The 18,041-nt window shown below is 41.3% G+C and overlaps 1 protein-coding gene across 1 annotated transcript in view; it reads left to right on the forward strand.

Moving 5' to 3' along the window:
• DCHS1 (dachsous cadherin-related 1) overlaps positions 1-17,693 on the forward strand; it is a 111,813-nt gene extending 94,120 nt beyond the window's left edge. The window contains exons 19-21 of the mRNA XM_077451300.1: positions 770-1,056; positions 6,281-6,422; positions 11,032-17,693. Of these exons, the coding sequence (XP_077307426.1) occupies positions 770-1,056; positions 6,281-6,422; positions 11,032-13,625 (3,023 nt within the window). The 3' untranslated portion in view covers positions 13,626-17,693. The remainder of the gene's footprint in view (positions 1-769; positions 1,057-6,280; positions 6,423-11,031) is intronic.
• The last annotated feature ends 348 nt before the right edge of the window (positions 17,694-18,041 follow it).

The raw sequence follows: 18,041 nt of genomic DNA on the forward strand, positions 1-18,041 counted from the left end.
TTTGTCCATCAGATTTAGTCCGACGGATTGTGTCCGAAACTGTTGCATACACACACGGTCGGACTAAGTTGTCGAAAAATCCTATCTTTCAGAACGCGATGACGTAATTTCGTTAAGATGGGACTAGATTCAGGCTAGTAGCCAATAGCTTTGATGTAGAAATTTGATCTGAGCATGCGTGGCACTTGGTCCGATCAAAATTCTCTACACATGATCGGATTACGTCCGACCGGCCCAGTTGGTCGGGAAATATTTCCAACATGTTGGAAAATTGGGTCCGACGGAGATTCGAACGGAATCAGTCTGATGCATACCACACACAGTCGGATTATCTGACGACACGGTCCGATAAGACGCATTCCGACGGATTCTCCGACCGTGTGTAAGCGGCATAACAGGGGTTTTCCCTCACCTCCTATTGTGTCTTAAAGACAGGAAGTGGAATATCCCCTACAACACATAAACAGCAAAGCAACTACTATCCAAAACCCAATGAAAAATAGATTTTGGCCTTGGATATTCTAGTACAGGAGGGGTAAGAACACATGGAGGACAGTAGTGAAGTGATGATGCTAAATCAGCCCAGAGAGCAGACAGGTGACACAGAAAACTTCAACACTTCTTTAGTGAATATCAGGATCATCAGTGCAGAAGTGCAATGTGCAATGCAGTAGGGGAGGCCTTTTGGCAGGTAAAGTAGTTCAGAATCACTTTATTCAGAAATATCTCTAAGCTTACCATCTTTTACTCCATTTTCTCTCCATTCTAGATGCTGTGATTGGGTCTGAGGTTGCTCAGGTGACAGCAAACGACGTAGACTCGGGGCCCCCATTATGGTATGTGCTGTCCGTGGATGGGTTCCCGGGGAGCACTTTCAGCATCTTCCGCTATGGTGGCCAGATCTGGCTGACAGAACCACTGGACTACGAGGAGAGGACGTCTTACACGTTAACCATTCAAACTTCTGATGGAAAACACCAGAGTCGGGCGGACCTTCGCCTCCTGCTGCAGGACGTCAACGATAATGCTCCAGAGTTCCGACAAAGCCTGTATCAGGTAGATGTCACAAAATCTATGACCCAAATAGAAGGGGCCCCCAGGCCCTTCCTCATGACATCCCTATAGTGGTTGGTGACTGTACAAGGCTGGTGAAAGGTCTCCCCTGAACAGTCACAACGTGGCCCCCTGATTTGGCTTTCACATGTGTTTGCGGAGGGCAAAAAAAATAGGCTCATTCACGCCTGTGCTGAGTGTGATTCAGGTTTTTTTGAAGCCTTTTTATTTTGGTGAATGAAAAGAATGCATACAGAGTAATACAGCTATAGAGGCTCACTGTAGCAAAATAGGACTCCCAGTCTGTTTAGACCTGCTTCCAACTGTCCTGTCAGGACATTGGCCTCTTGTTCTTGCTCTTGAAATGCATAACTGTTGGGTCATAAGGACTGGGGTGTGCCCGCAGGGATACACGCCTTCACATCCATCATAGCATGGCCTTGCTCCTTTATTAATTTTTTTAGCTGGGTTATTTGGGTGAGAGGAGAGCAGAGGAGAAAAACTGCCCAATCCCAAAAAACATGTGAAAATGCTTGTGTTGCATGTTTATAGGCGCTTTCATTGAAGTCTGTGGAAGCTAAAATGTACAACAAGCTCATGTACCTTTTAAAGCTTCGATAGACTGAGCACAGAGATGTGAACAGCCAAATACAAAAGAATAAGATTTTCCATGTTAAGCCTTTTCATACGTTGGGAAATGTGCAAATACATACAGCAAAATGCTCAGGTGTGAATTGGGGGCTTAAAGTGTTTGTTACCCTAAAATAAAAAAAATAAAAAAAAAGCGTGTTATACAGCACAGTGCTTGTGCTATGTACCTTGGCCACTTCTATCACCTGAAATACCAGGCTGATCCTGACTGGTTGTGCACTCCCCCCTTTAAACTGACCACGGTTTATCATGGCTGCTAAGCCCCGACACTGTGGTCAGTTTACATGCCTCTGTCATCCGTAGCTCTCCTCTGTCCTCTCCCCCCTCCCTGCCTGTCAACTCTGTGTGTGTGTGTGTGTGTGTGTGTGTGTGTGTGTGTGTGTGTCGCTCCTCCCCTCCCATCCTGCTGCTATTAGTAGTATTTTAAACATTTAAAAAATGTACTGCCAGCCTCTCTCTTTTATCCAGCTATAACATGCAGTGTAAGGGTTTGTTGAAAACAAAGCATCTTAATACCTTTTTTGCAGATATCTTCAGGCCGGTCATGTGACTCCCATTCGCTCTCCGTCACCATCTAAGGGCTGCAGCGGGAGTAGCCGAGTGGCCAGCACAGCGGTCACGTGACCTCCCAGCTGACATCAGGGGGAGATCTCAGCTCCTCACGCTGTAGCCCTGGATCGGAGTAGAAGAGCGGCCAGGAGTTACGTGACTGGCCTGAAGATATCTGCAAAAATGATATTTAGATGCATCGTTTCACTTACAAACACTTAGCCCTTGTATACACGGTCAGAACATTCCGACAACAAAGTCCGTCGAATTTTGTCCGAAACTTGTGTTGCATACAAACGTCGGACAAAGTTGTCAGAAAATCCGATTGTTCAGAACGTGATGACGTTATTTCGTTACGACGGGACTACGTTCAGGCTAGTAGCAAATAGCTTTGGTCTAGGAATTTGATCTGAGCATGCGTGCCACTTTGTCCGATTGAAATTATCTATACACAATCGGACAAAGTCCGATCGGATCATGTTGTCAGAAAGTTTTATAGCCCAGCTCTAAAACTTTGTCCGTCGGATATTCTGACGGAAACAGTCCGATGGAGCCCAGACACACAGTCAGATTATCCGACAACACGGTCAGATCGGACATTTTCCGTCGGAATGTCCGACCGTGTGTACAAGGGCTAACACTGCGTGTTACAGCTGGATACAAGAGAGGGGCTGGCAACTGGCATGCAGTGTAGAGTTACAAACACTTTAAAGGCTAAGCTCACTTTTAACATAAACTAGCCCCATGCGCTGTGTACAAACACTCTTTAATGCAACACACATACTGTACCTGTAGGCCTTCTCCTTAACACAACACACTAACCTGTAGACCAAAGGCATAATTAGAACCTTCAGGGCCCGGATACAAGAAACCATGAAGGGCCCCCCGGCCTTCCACTGGAGCCCTTCCCACTGATCCTGGGGGAAGTTTACTCCCATTCTGGGACCCTTTATTATGGTCCCGTAGCGGCCCACCTTCCGGACATCTTGGGGTCCCCGCATGGTGGCTGAACGCCAGAGCCCAGTTGCAAGTGAAACCTTTGTAGTTCTGCCATTGGTGTCAGTAGTTTTTTTTATTTTTGTTGTTTTATTTTTTTATTATTTTTTCACAATTTTATTTTTTAATATTTTTTTACACATTTTTTAGGATCCCCATTGGAGGGGGCTTTGGTGAACTATCAGGGGTCTGTTTAGACCCCTGATGTCTCACTTTTGAGACAGAGAAAGTGACTGGTGACAAGTTCTCTGTAGCCTCAGCTGCACAGAATGAATGAACATGAATAGCTCTGTACAGAGCTTTCTGTTTATTCATAAACTGAGGCATAGTAAACATAGTTTACTATACCTCAGCTGTGAATGAATGAAAACAAAAAAGTGAAAAAAAAAAAAAAACAGTTACGGATCACTTACTCTATTCATAAAGACAATGAATGATCTGGTAAATGACACATTTACCGGCTCCTTACCCACTATGTATCCTGACAGATCCCCCGCAGTAGCCAGCAGGAGATAAGAGGGGGAAACCCAGCAGAGGTGGGGGCACCAGGGAAGCACCCAGGAGCCTGGGGATAGCAGAACAGCGATATGGAGGTGGCAGGAGCGGCATGTAGAGGAACGGATGCCCTCCATATCCTTCCTGCAGCTGCTGCGGGAGAAAGAGGAGGAGAAGCGGACTTTCAGACATTCAGCGGCTGCATGGAGGGATCAGTTCCTCTACATGCCGCCAAACTCCTGTCCAGGGGGGGCGTGTGGGCCCCCCTGGAGCATGGGGCCAAGGTCACTATGTATAGCACCCTGCTGGCCCCTCCCACCAGCCATAATCTGCCAGCACTGCATACAGAGGCAGAGAGACTTAGCGATAATGTGACTGGGCCTAAAATGAGGCGTGATATTAAAACAGAGATTTTATCTAAAAAAAATAATTAGCATGTTGTTGTTGTTGGTGAAGGGGTGGGGGGTCCAGGGAAGGGAATTTTTAAAGCGGGAGTCCACCGGGACTCCGCGTTTTTTTTTTTTTTTAAAGCCAGCAGCTACAAATACTGCAGCTACTGACTTTTAAAATAGTGACACTTACCTGCCTATCGCGCCCGCGATGTCGGCACCCGAAGCCGATCGCTAGGTCGTCTGTCGGGTCCTGCCGCCGCCATCTTGGGTATGGGAATCAGGAAATGGAGCCTTTCGGCTTCATTTCCCGGTTCCCTACTGCGCATGCGCGAATTGCGCTGCGCAATAAGGACGCTCCCCGCTGCCTCTGGGAGCTGTGTGTTTCCCAGCAGGCAGCGGGGCACTTGCGGGAAGGGGCGGGCACTTGCGGAAAGGGGCGTAAGTTACGCCCCTTTCCGCAGAGAGCTGTCCCGGAAGTGGGTGCAGTTACCTGGATTATCCAGGTAACTGCACCCCCCTCCCCCCTGAAAGGTGCCGATTGTGGCACCAGAGGGGGGGAGGGTTCCGATGAGCGGAAGGTCCACTTTAGGGTGGACCTCCGCTTTAAGCAGATTAAACATCAGCATTAACAGTTTTCTTTTTGGTGGCCACCAAGCTTTAAATGGCTTCTGACGGTTACAGAAGCTTCTGTCGCCTATCCCGGACTTGGCCTTGTGCCAGAAATTCCCCATTTAGCCATTATTTCACACATTAAATAAAAGCAAGTGAGAAAAAGCAACCAAACTCAAATAATCTAATAAATACAAAAAAGGGTAAAAAAACCTAATACAGAGACATAAATTCTACTCCCTAAACACATCCTATAAACAAAGAATTAGTCCATTTTGTTTAAAGCGGTATTAAACCCAAAACCAAAAATTTTATATATTGCAGCTTACCAATAATTAGATGTGGTGACTGCATTGGTTTTTTCCCCCTTTGCTTTCTAACCAGTAACACACCTCCTGTATTAGAGCGCCCCCTACTGATGAAGGAGCACAGGGGACACTGCAGACAGCAGTACCGTCAGTCTGGGGGGGGGGGGGGGGTGTTAGAAGATTTAGATACAATAACAAGTTCAAGCCAAACTCTGGCTAACACTTTATAAGCAGTTCACAACAACATTTTTTTTTTTTTTCCTTTTGGGATAAAGGTTTTACATGAATAAATAAAAGCAGATTATTCTAAGCACCCCTGACAGTGGTAAATGGTTTGTCTCAACCCTCTAACTGCTATGGTTTGTCTCAACCCTCTAACTGCTACACCTGCTTGTTCTATTTAAAAACAACAAACTTACTGGCCGAGGTGAAAAAAAGGCATAGAAAGCCTAAAAAAGAAAATGAATGCAGCCATCTAAGCCCCTGTACACACAGTCGGAGATTCTGCCAACCAAATCCGTCGGATTTTGTCCGTCAGATTTAGTCTGACGGATTGTGTCCGAAACTGTTGCATACACACGGTCGGACTAAGTTGTCGAAAAATCCGATCTTTCAGAACGTGATGACGTAATTTCGTTATGATGGGACTACGTTCAGGCTAGTAGCCAATAGCTTTGATGTAGGAATTTGATCTGAGCATGCGTGGTACTTGGTCCGATCAAAATTCTCTACACATGATCGGAATATGTCCGACCGGCCCAGTTGGTCGGGAAATATTTCCAACATGTTGGAAAATTGGGTCCGACGGAGATTCGGAGGGAATCAGTCCGATGCATACCACACACAGTCGGATTATCTGACGACACGGTCCGATAAGACGCATTCCGGCGGATTCTCCGACCGTGTGTACGCGGCATAAGAATAGTTAAGCTGCAAAATAATAAATATTTGCTTTTGGGTTTAATACCGCTTTAAGCAAATTCTGCCGAAGCAGCTGAATGAGCAAAGCTGAAAGTTTACTATCTAACAAAGCTAGTTCATAAAGGAAATCACTCTGTCCATCTCTATGCAGCACTGAAAAGCAATCATTTTGCAAATCTGGGATATAGATCCCTTGGTGTAGCTATTACATGGCTCTTCAGTGTTGTGGTGTCAAAAAGAGCTCCCTCTAGTGCTGATAGTTGAGTAAATGCCATTGCAATCACTGCATGTGTCTTGTTCTATTAGGTGACCATCATGGAACATACGAAGGCCTGGACTCCGCTTATCACCATCTCAGCCACAGATCGGGACTCCGGGGAGAACAGCAGAATCACCTACACAGTGCTGTCAGCCGGAAGTGGAGCGTTCTACATCCATCCAGAAAATGGTAAGTTCTCATTATCATAACTGTGCCACATATCGAGCAAACCACGAAAAGCAAGATCACACCAGTTCTTCCCAGACTAAATTTGTTTGACTTGTTGGTAACAAATACGACTTATTGTTATTAGACATGTGCACTGCATTTTCGTTTTATTCTGGGTTTTATTTATTTATTTATTTTTCGTTTTTTTGGATCATTCATTATGATCAAAATTCATAATTTCAAATAAACTCAGAAATTTGTAAAAAAAAAAATTGAATTCAGTACGTCCCATTCGTATAGATGCAGTATTCGTTATTTCGGTAATTCCTAAATTCGTAAAAATTTTAATTTGGTACATTCCATTCGTATAGATATGGTATTCGTTATTTTGAAAATTCATAAATTCGGATAAATTTGTATTCGTTATGTTCACTCACAACAGACAGCCAAATTTGAAATGAAATTCCAATACCTATATTTTAATAGTTTATAACTATTATTATAGTTTTTAATATTATTATTAATAAATAATAATACAATTATAATAATGGTTAACCTCCCTGGCGGTATGATTAGTTCTGGTTTTAGGTGCTGAAAGCGGTACAATTATTTTGCATGGAAATTTGGCGTTTTTATATTGTAGTCCTGTAATACTTAGGAATAACTCTCTTAAATCTGTTCAAACCAGAGTCTAGCAGACATCTCGGGTATGATAAAGTTTATAATATAATAAATAATAATAAAAATGATTCAATAATGTAATCAAATCCAAAAACACAGAAATTTGCTCATTTGCAGAATTGTCGCTGTCATTAGATTTAGTGTTTGATGATGAATTTCCCCACAAATCGCTATCGCTCAATTCTGCAAGTGATTATAATTTATTATCGCTGTTTTCTAGTTGGTCTAAAATCACTTTTGACATAAAGGGACACGTTTTGGTTGCTATGGACAATCTCCAAATTCCAGGCAGAAAAAAACAGTATTTATAATATAAAACTACATGCAGGGCACTGCACAGACCACTAGGGACAAAGGGGGTGTGTAATTTTTTTATACAGTACTGTAATCTGTAAGATTACAGTGCTGTGTGTGTTTTGTGTATTTTAACTTTTTTGAATTTGGCGCCGATCTCCGCTCCCGTGCGCCGTAACGTCGCAGGGAACGGAGCTCGGTGGCACTCGGGCACTGTGTGAATCGAGCGGAGGACAACTCGATCACACAGCGGGGAGGACATCGCTGGATCCAGGTAACAAGATAAGTAACTTCTCCCTGTGTCCTCCCTGTAACCAGCGATGCAATCCCGAATCTGGCTCGGGGTTACCGCTTATGATAGTAAAATCCTAACCCGAGCCAGACTCGGGATCACCGACAGGGAGGTTAATAATTTGTTACGTTCACTGACAGCCAAATCTGAAAGGAAATTTGAATACCTATAATTTAATAGTTTACAACTATTAATATAGTTTGTATTATTATTATAATGAATAATAATAATAAAAAAAAAACAATAATAATGGTTAATAAACGTAATAATTTAATTATAATAGAAATTATCCAAATGTTTTTTGTTTTTTCGGATTTTCATTCTTATTTTCAAATGTTCTTTCGAATTTTCGTTCTTATTTTCATTCTTTCATTATCGGATTTTCGTTCTTTTTGAAAACTCCTTTTTGGAAAAATTTGTTAAACGTTTTTTCCTTAATTCGGATGTTTCTGAATTAACCAATATGCTGAATTTTGATGAAAAAGGAATTTGGAGCAAAACAAATTGCACATGTCTAATTGTTATCACTACAGGTTTTGTTCTGTTCACCATGTACTTTAAAAGAGAACTGAGAACATCGCATGACAAAAAAAGGCAAAGGGGTATTTATACAAAAAAAATAAAAAAAAATAGGTGTATTTATATTTAAGAAAAAAAATTTCAGAGTTGTTTATCCTGTGAAAATGTATGTGCATTAAATCTGGGCGATTATGGAAAAATGGATTGTTATTAGGTTTTTTTATTATGGTTATGTGATAGATCACGTTTTTGGGGTTGTATTTGGATAAATTTGTATTCGTAACGTTCACTAACAGGCAGCCAAATTTTAAAGAAAATTCCAACACCTATATTTTTAATAGTTTATAACTATTATTAAAGTTTTTATTATTATTATGAATTAATAATAAATAATAATACTAAAACTATAACAATGGTTAATAATTTGTTATGTCCACTAACAGCCAAATTTGAAAGGAAATTCAAATACAGATACATTTTAATAGTTTTTAACAATTATTATAGTTTTTTATTATTATTATTATTATTAATTATTAATACATAATAATACTAAAACTATAACAATGGTTAATAATTAGTTACGTTTACTAACAGCCAAATTTGAAAGGAAATTCGAATACCTATAAATTTTAATAGTTTATAACTATTATTATAGTTTGTATTATTAGTATTAATTAATAAATAATAATAAAACTCTAATAATGGTTAATAATTTGTTACATTCATTAACAGCCAAATTTGACAGGAAATTCTAATACCTATAATTTAATATTTTATAACTATTAATATAGTTTTTATTATTGTTATTATTAATTAATAATAATAAAAAACTATAATAATGGTTAATAAACGTAATAATTTAATTATAATAGAAATTATCAAAAAAAAATTTGTTCTTTGTGTTCGGAAAAAATTTGTTAACCCCTTACCGACTGCCTTCTGTACATATACGTCGGCACTTTGAAGAGGGATATCTCGGTAACGGCAACAGCTGCTGCCACAACCGAGATATCCATCTTTACAGGAGGCGGTCATGTTTACAATAATAGTGGTCTCTGTGGCGGGTTCGCTGCAAGATCACCGCTATCGGCAGCGGGAGAGGTGACACCCCCCTCCCACCACTCTCCCGCACCCTCCGCCGCTTACCGGAGCCGTCGGTAGCAGCGGAGGGCAATCGGGTCCTTTCAGTGCCTGGGTATGGAGACAAGTGAGGCTAAGATGGCCCCCACTTGTCTCTATACCATAGGAGGGCGGAAGCGACGTCAAAACCTATAAAAGGAACATTTTTTCAATGTGATTTTTTTTAAACAGTGTAAAAATAAATAAAATCAAGTAAAGTAAATAAGAAAAAAAAAATTTTTTTTTTAAAACACCCCGTCCCGATGAGCTCACGCGCAGAAGCGAACGCATACGTGCGTAGCGCCTGCATATGAAAACGGTAGTCAAACCACACATGTGAGGTATCGCCGCGATCGGTAGAGCGAGAGTAATAATTCTAGCCCTAGTCCTCCTCTGTAACGCAAAACATGCAACCTGTAAAAAATTTTAAATGTCCCTTATGGAGATTTTTGAGGGTAAATGTTTGACGCCATTCCACGAGCGGGTGCAATTTTGAAGCATGACATGTTGGGTATCAATTTACTCGGCGTAACATTATCTTTTACAATATAAAAAAATTTGGCAAATTTTACTGTTGTCTTATTTTTTTATTCAAAAAAGTGATTTTTTTTCCAAAAAAAAGTGCGCTTGTAAGACCGCTGCGCAAATACGGTGTGAAAAAAAGAATTGCAATGACCGCCATTTTATTCTCTAGGTTGTTAGAAAAAAAACAATATATAAAATGTTTGGGGGTTCTAAGTAATTTTCTAGCAAAAAAAAAACTGTTTTAAACATGTAAGCACCGAATCTGAAAAAGAGGCCTGGTCCTTAAGTGGTTAAACGGTTTTTCGTTAATTCGGATGTTTTTCCAAATTGACCAATATGCAGAATTTTGACGGAACAAAACGAATTGCACATGTCTAATTGTTAACACTATAGGTTTTGCTCTGTTCACCATGTACTTTAAAAGAGAACTGAGAACATCTCATGACAAGAAGGCAATTTATATTTAAAAAAGGGCGTATTTATATAAAAAAAAATAAAAAAATTGCAGAGTTGTTTATCCTGTGAAAATGCATGTGCATTAAATCTGGGCAAATATGGGAAAATGGATTGTTATTAGGTATTGTATCATGGTTATGTGATAGTTTATGTTTTTGGGGTTGTATTTGATATGTGCAAAATGAGATCACACAAATACTTATAAGTATAACATTTAATTAGGTAATGACAGATAACAAATGTAAAAATTTTAGAAAATATAACAAGAATACTGGACTAAAGATGCTGTTCCCGCCATGGTTCTCTCCATTATATGGCATGACGCAGGTGACCAGAATCAGATGCATGCCTGATGGCGGCTCTGATAGGAGACAGTTACTCCAAGTTTTTGCTGAAGTATATATAGGAGTCGAATGTAAAGAAATGGTCAACCCACCCCCTTTGGAGCAAAATGGCCTTCTAAGGAAGATAGCACATTCCTGAAAGGAGATTAGTGGGCTAGCTTGTCCATATAGTCAGTTTACAATGACCTTCCTATAGCATTAAGTCATATAAGGTAACTAGGATATTGGAGGCTTTCTTTCTTAGATATTGTGAGACAATATGCAATTTCCCCATTATTAGGCTATTTTCTTTCCAGTTCGAATGTTATTTATTCATACAGAATAGAGTGAATCGATAAAATACTGCATTATGGCCACCACTTTTCATGGTGGATAACCACTTTTTTTTTTTTTCTTGCAGGGACACTTTTCACAACGCAGGCCATGGAGCTGGAAACACAGGGGCCACTAGTGGATGTCATAGTTGAAGCTCGAGATAATGGCTCTCCAAGCCTGGCTTCCGTTGTCACTGTGCAGATAATTTTGATGGATGTGAATGACCATGCTCCAGTCTTCCCACAGCAGCAGTACACTACATCTGTCCCTGAGGATCTTCCACTAGGCAGTACTATCCTCATCCTAGAGGCCACGGATGCTGACCAGAGTCTGGAAAATTCTGGACTGGATTACACCATCTTGAGTGGAAATGCTGGCAACGTGTTCCAGGTGCAGAGTGGAATGCGCTTGTGGAATGGACATTTTCAGCATGTCGGCTCAATCATCTTAACTGATGCTTTAGATTTTGAGACCACTAATTTCTATAACTTGACTTTGGGGGCATCAGACCGAGGCGTCCCACAACGTAGCCATTCTGTTCCTGTGCTAATCACCATACTGGATGTCAATGACAACCCTCCTGTGTTTCCACGGCCGGATTATAGTGTTCTCCTCAGTGAAGCTGCTCCTGTTGGCTCTGAAGTTCTTCGGGTCTTGGCACAGGACTCAGATTCTGGTGAAAATGGCATGGTTCATTACAGAATCACATCTGGAGATGAGAGCCATCTCTTCCAGATCAATGAGGCAACCGGTGCAATAAAGCTAGTCCGCCAACTGGACAGAGAAAGGCAGGCCATGCACACCCTTGTAATCTTGGCTTTTGATGGGCAGAATGGACCAGCCAACTTTGCTCTTGTTCCTTTAACTGTGGAAGTCCGTGATATCAATGATAACAAACCTTACTTCCCAGTGCAGATACTGACAACCAGCATTAGAGAAAACCAACCAGCAAACACTCTGCTCACAATCATTCATGCCATCGACCTCGACACAGGAATATTTGGCCAGCTGCTGTACAATGTGATTGAGCTTCCTCCAGCAGAACCTGGAATGTTGACTGGAAAAGATGTATTCTCTATGAACAGAACCTCAGGGGAACTACTTTCCCGGCAGAGTTTTGATTATGAGCGCAGTAAAGCCTTCAGCATGATAATAAAAGCAACAGACGCTGGTAATTTTTCTGCTACAGTCACTGTACAAGTCCTTGTGACTGGGGAGGATGAGTATGACCCTGTATTTGTAGCCCAATATTTCAATTTTGAGGTGCCAGAAGGAGCTGCTAAAGGCCAAATTATTGGCCATGTTCAGGCCACAGATGAAGATGAGGGGGCTGATGGGGTAGTTCTCTACTCATTTTCTAAACCATCACCATACTTTGGAATTAATGAAACCACTGGACAAATTTATTTAAAGGTAGACAGTCAAAGGCATCGTTCTGGACGTTCTAAGAGAGAGACTAGGGAAATGACCATGGATGTTCATGCCCACAGTCCCCTGCCATCCTCTCGAGTTGCCATTGCACAGGTTACAGTAGACATTACACATACATCTTTTGGTTTGGCACCTGATCTGAATTTGCTCCTTATTGTATCAGTGGCTTCCTCACTGGCAGTGGTTGTGGTGCTCGCTGCAGTTGCCATTATACTAGTGGTCTGCAGGTCTCGTGGAATCCCAAAGAAAGGCCAAGAAGGTGATGCACAAATGGACAGTTTACAAGGTGGAACTTTGCAACGGATGGGACATGAAAAATCGGCTATTGGCAGTGGCGATCGAATTTATCACCAGACTCTCCCAGGCTACCCCATGGATTCTTCTACTGTGGATGGATCTTACACTAGAGGAGGGTCTCTGGACCCCTCACATTCCAGTGGACGTGGATCTGCTGAAGCTGCTGAAGATGATGAAATTCGTATGATCAATGAGTATCCACGCGTGGCAAGCATTACATCTTCTATGCAAGAACACATATCTGCAAGAGGTCCAGATTCTGGCATCCAACAAGATGCTGATCAACTATCTGATATTTCCTGTGACCCCTCTATGGACAGCGGTCAGTGGTTCAAGAACAAAAAGTCTTCCAGCCAGTATCGTGATGATGGTGGGGGAGGAGGTGCTTTCATGGGAGTGGGCTGTGGACTTAATATGCCTCACCATAAGGACTACACTTTTCCTGAAGATGGCAAGCCATCTGTGGAAGGCTCTCTGACAGCCATTGTGGCTAGTGATGAGGAATTGCGTGGCAGCTACAACTGGGATTACTTGCTTAACTGGTGTCCTCAATTTCAGCCACTGGCCAGCGTTTTTATGGAGATCGCTCGACTCAAGGATGAATCCGCATTGAGAAGACCTTTCCAACCAAAGCCCAAAGCCATTCCTCAACCTCGCATTGACCCTCCTCCTCTTATCACATCTGTGGCTCATCCGGGTGCAAAGACCGTGCCTCCTAAACCAGCTGTGGCCAGAACCTTCCCTAATTTCTCATCTCTTCGCCGTTCTCCTATAATTAATGAAGCTTCTCTATCTTCAATAATACCGCCAAGCTTTTCCCCATCTCTGTCTCCATTGGCAGCTCGTTCTCCTGTTGTGTCCCCATTTGGCATCTCCCAGGGCCCCTCTGCATCTGTCCTCAGCACAGAGCACAGCCTTGACCCTGCTGGCGATGGGGAACTAAGAATTTAATAGCAGCAGGTGAACATAGAGGATGAAGACACATAGAAAAACAAATTGGAATTAACCTGTCTAAAATGGCAAGAAAGTCTCTAAGAGGCAATAACATTGAGAACCATAAAACCCGCTATGAAGCCAAAAAAGACAATTTTTCAGGAGGGTTTGGGTGAAACCCCTCTCTGACCAGAGCTGTTTTCTGAGGCTGAAATAATGGGTATTTCTATGAGACTTCCTTTAATTGCCCCTCTGTTGACCAGGGGTAGGTAGCCTTATATGACCAGTGCAGCATCCAGTAAGACAATTAGAAGTGGACAGTTTTGGGAACAATGCTCCTCTTAATGTATTTTTCAGTTGAATAAGTGATCTACGTGCAGTCCTGCCCACAGTACGGCAGCTACTTTTTCCCCAGCATTTCCTATATACCAGGCAGGACCTGCACACCAGCTTTATGGAATTTGTAAAGGGTTAAGGCCTACTTCTAAGCCCCTTTTCAGGAATTGTATACCCCAGATCGTGCTCCTGTACAGGATCATGTTCCTAAGCATTTTTCCATGCCAGGGTCATGTGATCAGGATTTCCTGCAGGATCTATGTGACCAAACCAACAAATGGATTCAGGAATGTCTGCAGATAAAGACTGATAGTCTGATGACATCCCCATGTAGCAGGCATTCTGTTATCATGATATGCATAATGTTTATGGAAAGTTTAGTGGAGAGAGAAGGCAGGTTGTCTATATAGGGTCAAATGTTAGTATAGTCAATTATAACTAAGGAGAAGATTACAGTATATGCATTTATCGAAGCATGCCACGGAGGGTTACAAAGGTTCTGAACCTTACAACACTGACCCTGAAAGAGAAATATGTAATTAAAATTGGCACAAATTCAGTTTACACTGCAGTACATATTGGCTATCTGTAATATCTTTAGTCCGCTATGCGGTATACAACACAAAAAAATATATAATGAAAAGTCGCCAACACATGGGTGACTTAGTCAGGAACATTGTCAAGAAACATGTGACCAAGTCAACTAATCATGGAATACTTGACTTGATCATAAGATAATTATGAAAGAGGTGATCTATGTAGGATGTTAATCACAACATGTGGATTTGTTAGAAAGGTAAGTACAGAAGAGGTGGCCTTGGAAGAAAGGTAATCATTATGGCCACAATCTAGTTTAGTAGGTAGGTAGATTGACATGGAATATTGGATGTTAACCATTGACCTTGTGATTTGGTCTGCAAGACTTTCCCATAACACAAGATCCAGTCATGTAGCTTGCCATGGAACATGTAAAAACAAAATAAAAATTCTGGTTTAACCTGGGACCTTGACATATTCAGGACCAAGGCCTCCCCAAATTTTTTAAAGGAGAACTGAAGCAACCTAAAATAAAGCATATTAGTTGGTTTTAAATGGAGCAGGATATGAAGGCTTCTCCAAAACAAAACACAATCTATGTCCATACAAGATGATTGTAGTAGGGAAGAGAAAATAAAGGCAACGCCTACATTCCCCTTTTGGCTATTATCTAACATGGCACAACACATAAAGCTGGTCACCAGATAGTGCCTCTTAAATAAGACCCAGTCATCCCAGTGCTCGGATTCTGATGTGGCCAACACTTGACTATACAAGATGTACAAAACTGCTTTATACCAGCAACTTGTACTCTACTTCTGCTAGAGTCTCTATAAATTAATGGTTTATTGTCCAGTGTCCATTATAATTTAATTGTTCACTTTCCAATAATTATCTATCTTTTGTTTGTCTCAGGCAATGACTGAGTTGCAATATCCCACTCTACCCAGTTATCCTGGTAGTTCCAGACATATCACACCCAGCGTCCATTTTTATTTTTGCACATTATCATAGAATTGACAAATTGACATATCATAGATTTATTTCATATTGATATATGTTATCTCTCCAGGCCACATACAGAGCTCCCACTTGACAACTTCTTTTAAGCCTTATTTTTCTGATGTCATGGAAATATTTTTGTTCCACTATTTGAATTCCAAACTTTTTTACAAAACTTTCCTAGCAGCTCCAACTCGCTGATAAGCTGAATGGCGGTATTTCATGTTGTACTGTATTCTTATCTTTAGTTCTCCTTTGAAAAAGGGTAAAGCACTAAAATGAACATATCAACGGGCCAAAGATCTTGTCCCACAACCTCTATACCTCCTAAATTCAGTGAGGCAGGTAAAGATGGTCCCTCATATTCAGCAATAAGTTCCCCCATTGTGACGTGTGTAATGTGTGGTCATATCTGTATTTCTGTAGAATTATTCCATATGGTACAGGGGGTCCCTTATGGTCTTGGGGGAGGTAGATATACCCCTATACTGCTCTGCTCTTTTCCTGTAGCGTTCTGTAAGGGGGAAGATGGGGGGAGGTATACCTCCTCTGTTTTACGGTACGGTACTTATCTCCTGGTATTGGAGTGTGATGATTTGTGTGTAGGAATGGGGGTAACACTTCCCCAAGAAGTCACATTCGTTATGTGTCTCTCCTTTGTGTCTCCTCTGAGGCTCCATGTTTGTTTCTGTGCATTAATGTTTCTATTTCTTCTCCTTATTGCATTGATCTAAACTCTGACTCTAACCCTGGTTACTATCCTAACACTTATGCTAACAGGTACCTTTATCCTAAACCTATACTTAGTCCTGTTTCCCATAACTCCAACTGTTAAACTTACCCTTACTGCCATGCTAAAACTTTCTCATCCAAACTCCAGCTGTAACCAACAATTTCCTTAAGAACTACCCATGCACCTCATTCAATTTCAAACACTTATTCCAACTACAACCCTGATACTTACCCTCACTTCTATCCTAATATTTATCCTTGTTCTAAAGCTAAGCCAACTTCTCATCCATACCCTAACAAATACTGTAAACCCACAAGTCTAGCTCCAGTCCCAAAGCTTACCCTTTTCTCAAGGCTAACCCTCGCACTTCAGCTGCCAAATCTCATTCCATTTTTCTCACAAGGTGACGTTGAGGGAACCTTTCCTCATATCACAGGCTCTATGTACAGGACTCCAGCGCCATTCCCATAATGCATCTGTAGGGTTGTCACTTTAAGGTAGCCCTGCCAGATTGCACTTCTTCTTCTCCCCGAAATTTACCTGTAAAAGTTTTTCCTTGCCAGTTAGCAATAGAAGATGTATAACAGCCACAAAGCACTGTGATGTCGTTATGAAAACATTCACATTCAAGTCGTAAAAAATCCTCCACAATGCACTTTTAGTGGCATCTCTGTCAACCAGCATTAGAAGACACAGCTGTCAATCTCACAATGCACTTGTAGCCGAAGCCACTCCTTATTGTTATACGTAGCGTAGAAGATCGTCCTTGCAGACACTTTGTACGAAGACGCTGCTGATTGCTCTTACGATGTCAGTATTATATTTCGAAGAGATGGAACTTCCAGTGTCAGTATTATCCAAACAGAGGGTGTAATGTTGACTAACATTATTAATAATGTCAGTATTATCTTCCACCGGAGAAATTTCCTTCACCTCCTGTTTGTCTTATTCACACGGAGCACCTTGTGGTACCGATGACCTCTTATTGTCACAGTTCTCCCACTAGATTTTCAGAGCATCTGTTATTATGATCCCTGATCTCATCTTATCAGGATGGGTCGATCCTCAGCATGTCGCTCTCCCCAAAATGCTCCAGTGGTGACAGTAGGGTCAGGTGAACACAAGAACATTGAATTCTGCAATATATTGGTTTTATCCTCCGCACCACATTGACTGACATGGACGATGTCTCTTCTCTGTGTATTACACACCCTTATTTATTGTAATCCAGAAAACCAGCATTCTTGCTTAATTCTTTATGTATTTAAAAAGCCTATTTGGGGGGTGGGGGAGGGGTTGTTTGTGAGGATTATTGTATACAGGGTGGATATTGGGCACGATGGGAGGCTCTGCTATGTACCCAATGTCTCCCTCCGTGCTACCAGTTCACAAGTGCCAAGTTTTATACAGAATTCCTTTTTAACTTGTGGAAAAAAACAAAATCTCTTTGTAATAAAAATAAATGAGAATTGACTTTTGTGGAGTGTCTTGGATGTTATGTTGCGTAAGGGCAAAACTCGCTTTATCTGTCTTTTCTGAACAGTCTGTACATAAACATTAGACAAATTATCCCATAATTTCACAGTTAGTGGGATTGGGTAGCCATCTAGGTTTCGCTATGAGCATAGCTCATTTATCTCATTTATATCATTCAGGTATCCCATCATACAAGACAAAGTACCAGGCAGCAGAAGATATAGAAAATCAAAAGAGAAGACTACTATATCCGATATACTGGACAAAGGTTGTACTTTGCATTGGTGATATATCCATTAAGGCAGTGATGGCAAACCTTGGCACCCCTGATGTTTTGGAACTATATATCC

Source organism: Lithobates pipiens, unplaced genomic scaffold (genome assembly GCF_037356315.1).
Source record: "Lithobates pipiens isolate NorthernLeopardFrog02 unplaced genomic scaffold, aLitPip1_a1.2 Scaffold_23, whole genome shotgun sequence".
Classification (NCBI taxonomy): Eukaryota; Metazoa; Chordata; class Amphibia; order Anura; family Ranidae; genus Lithobates; species Lithobates pipiens.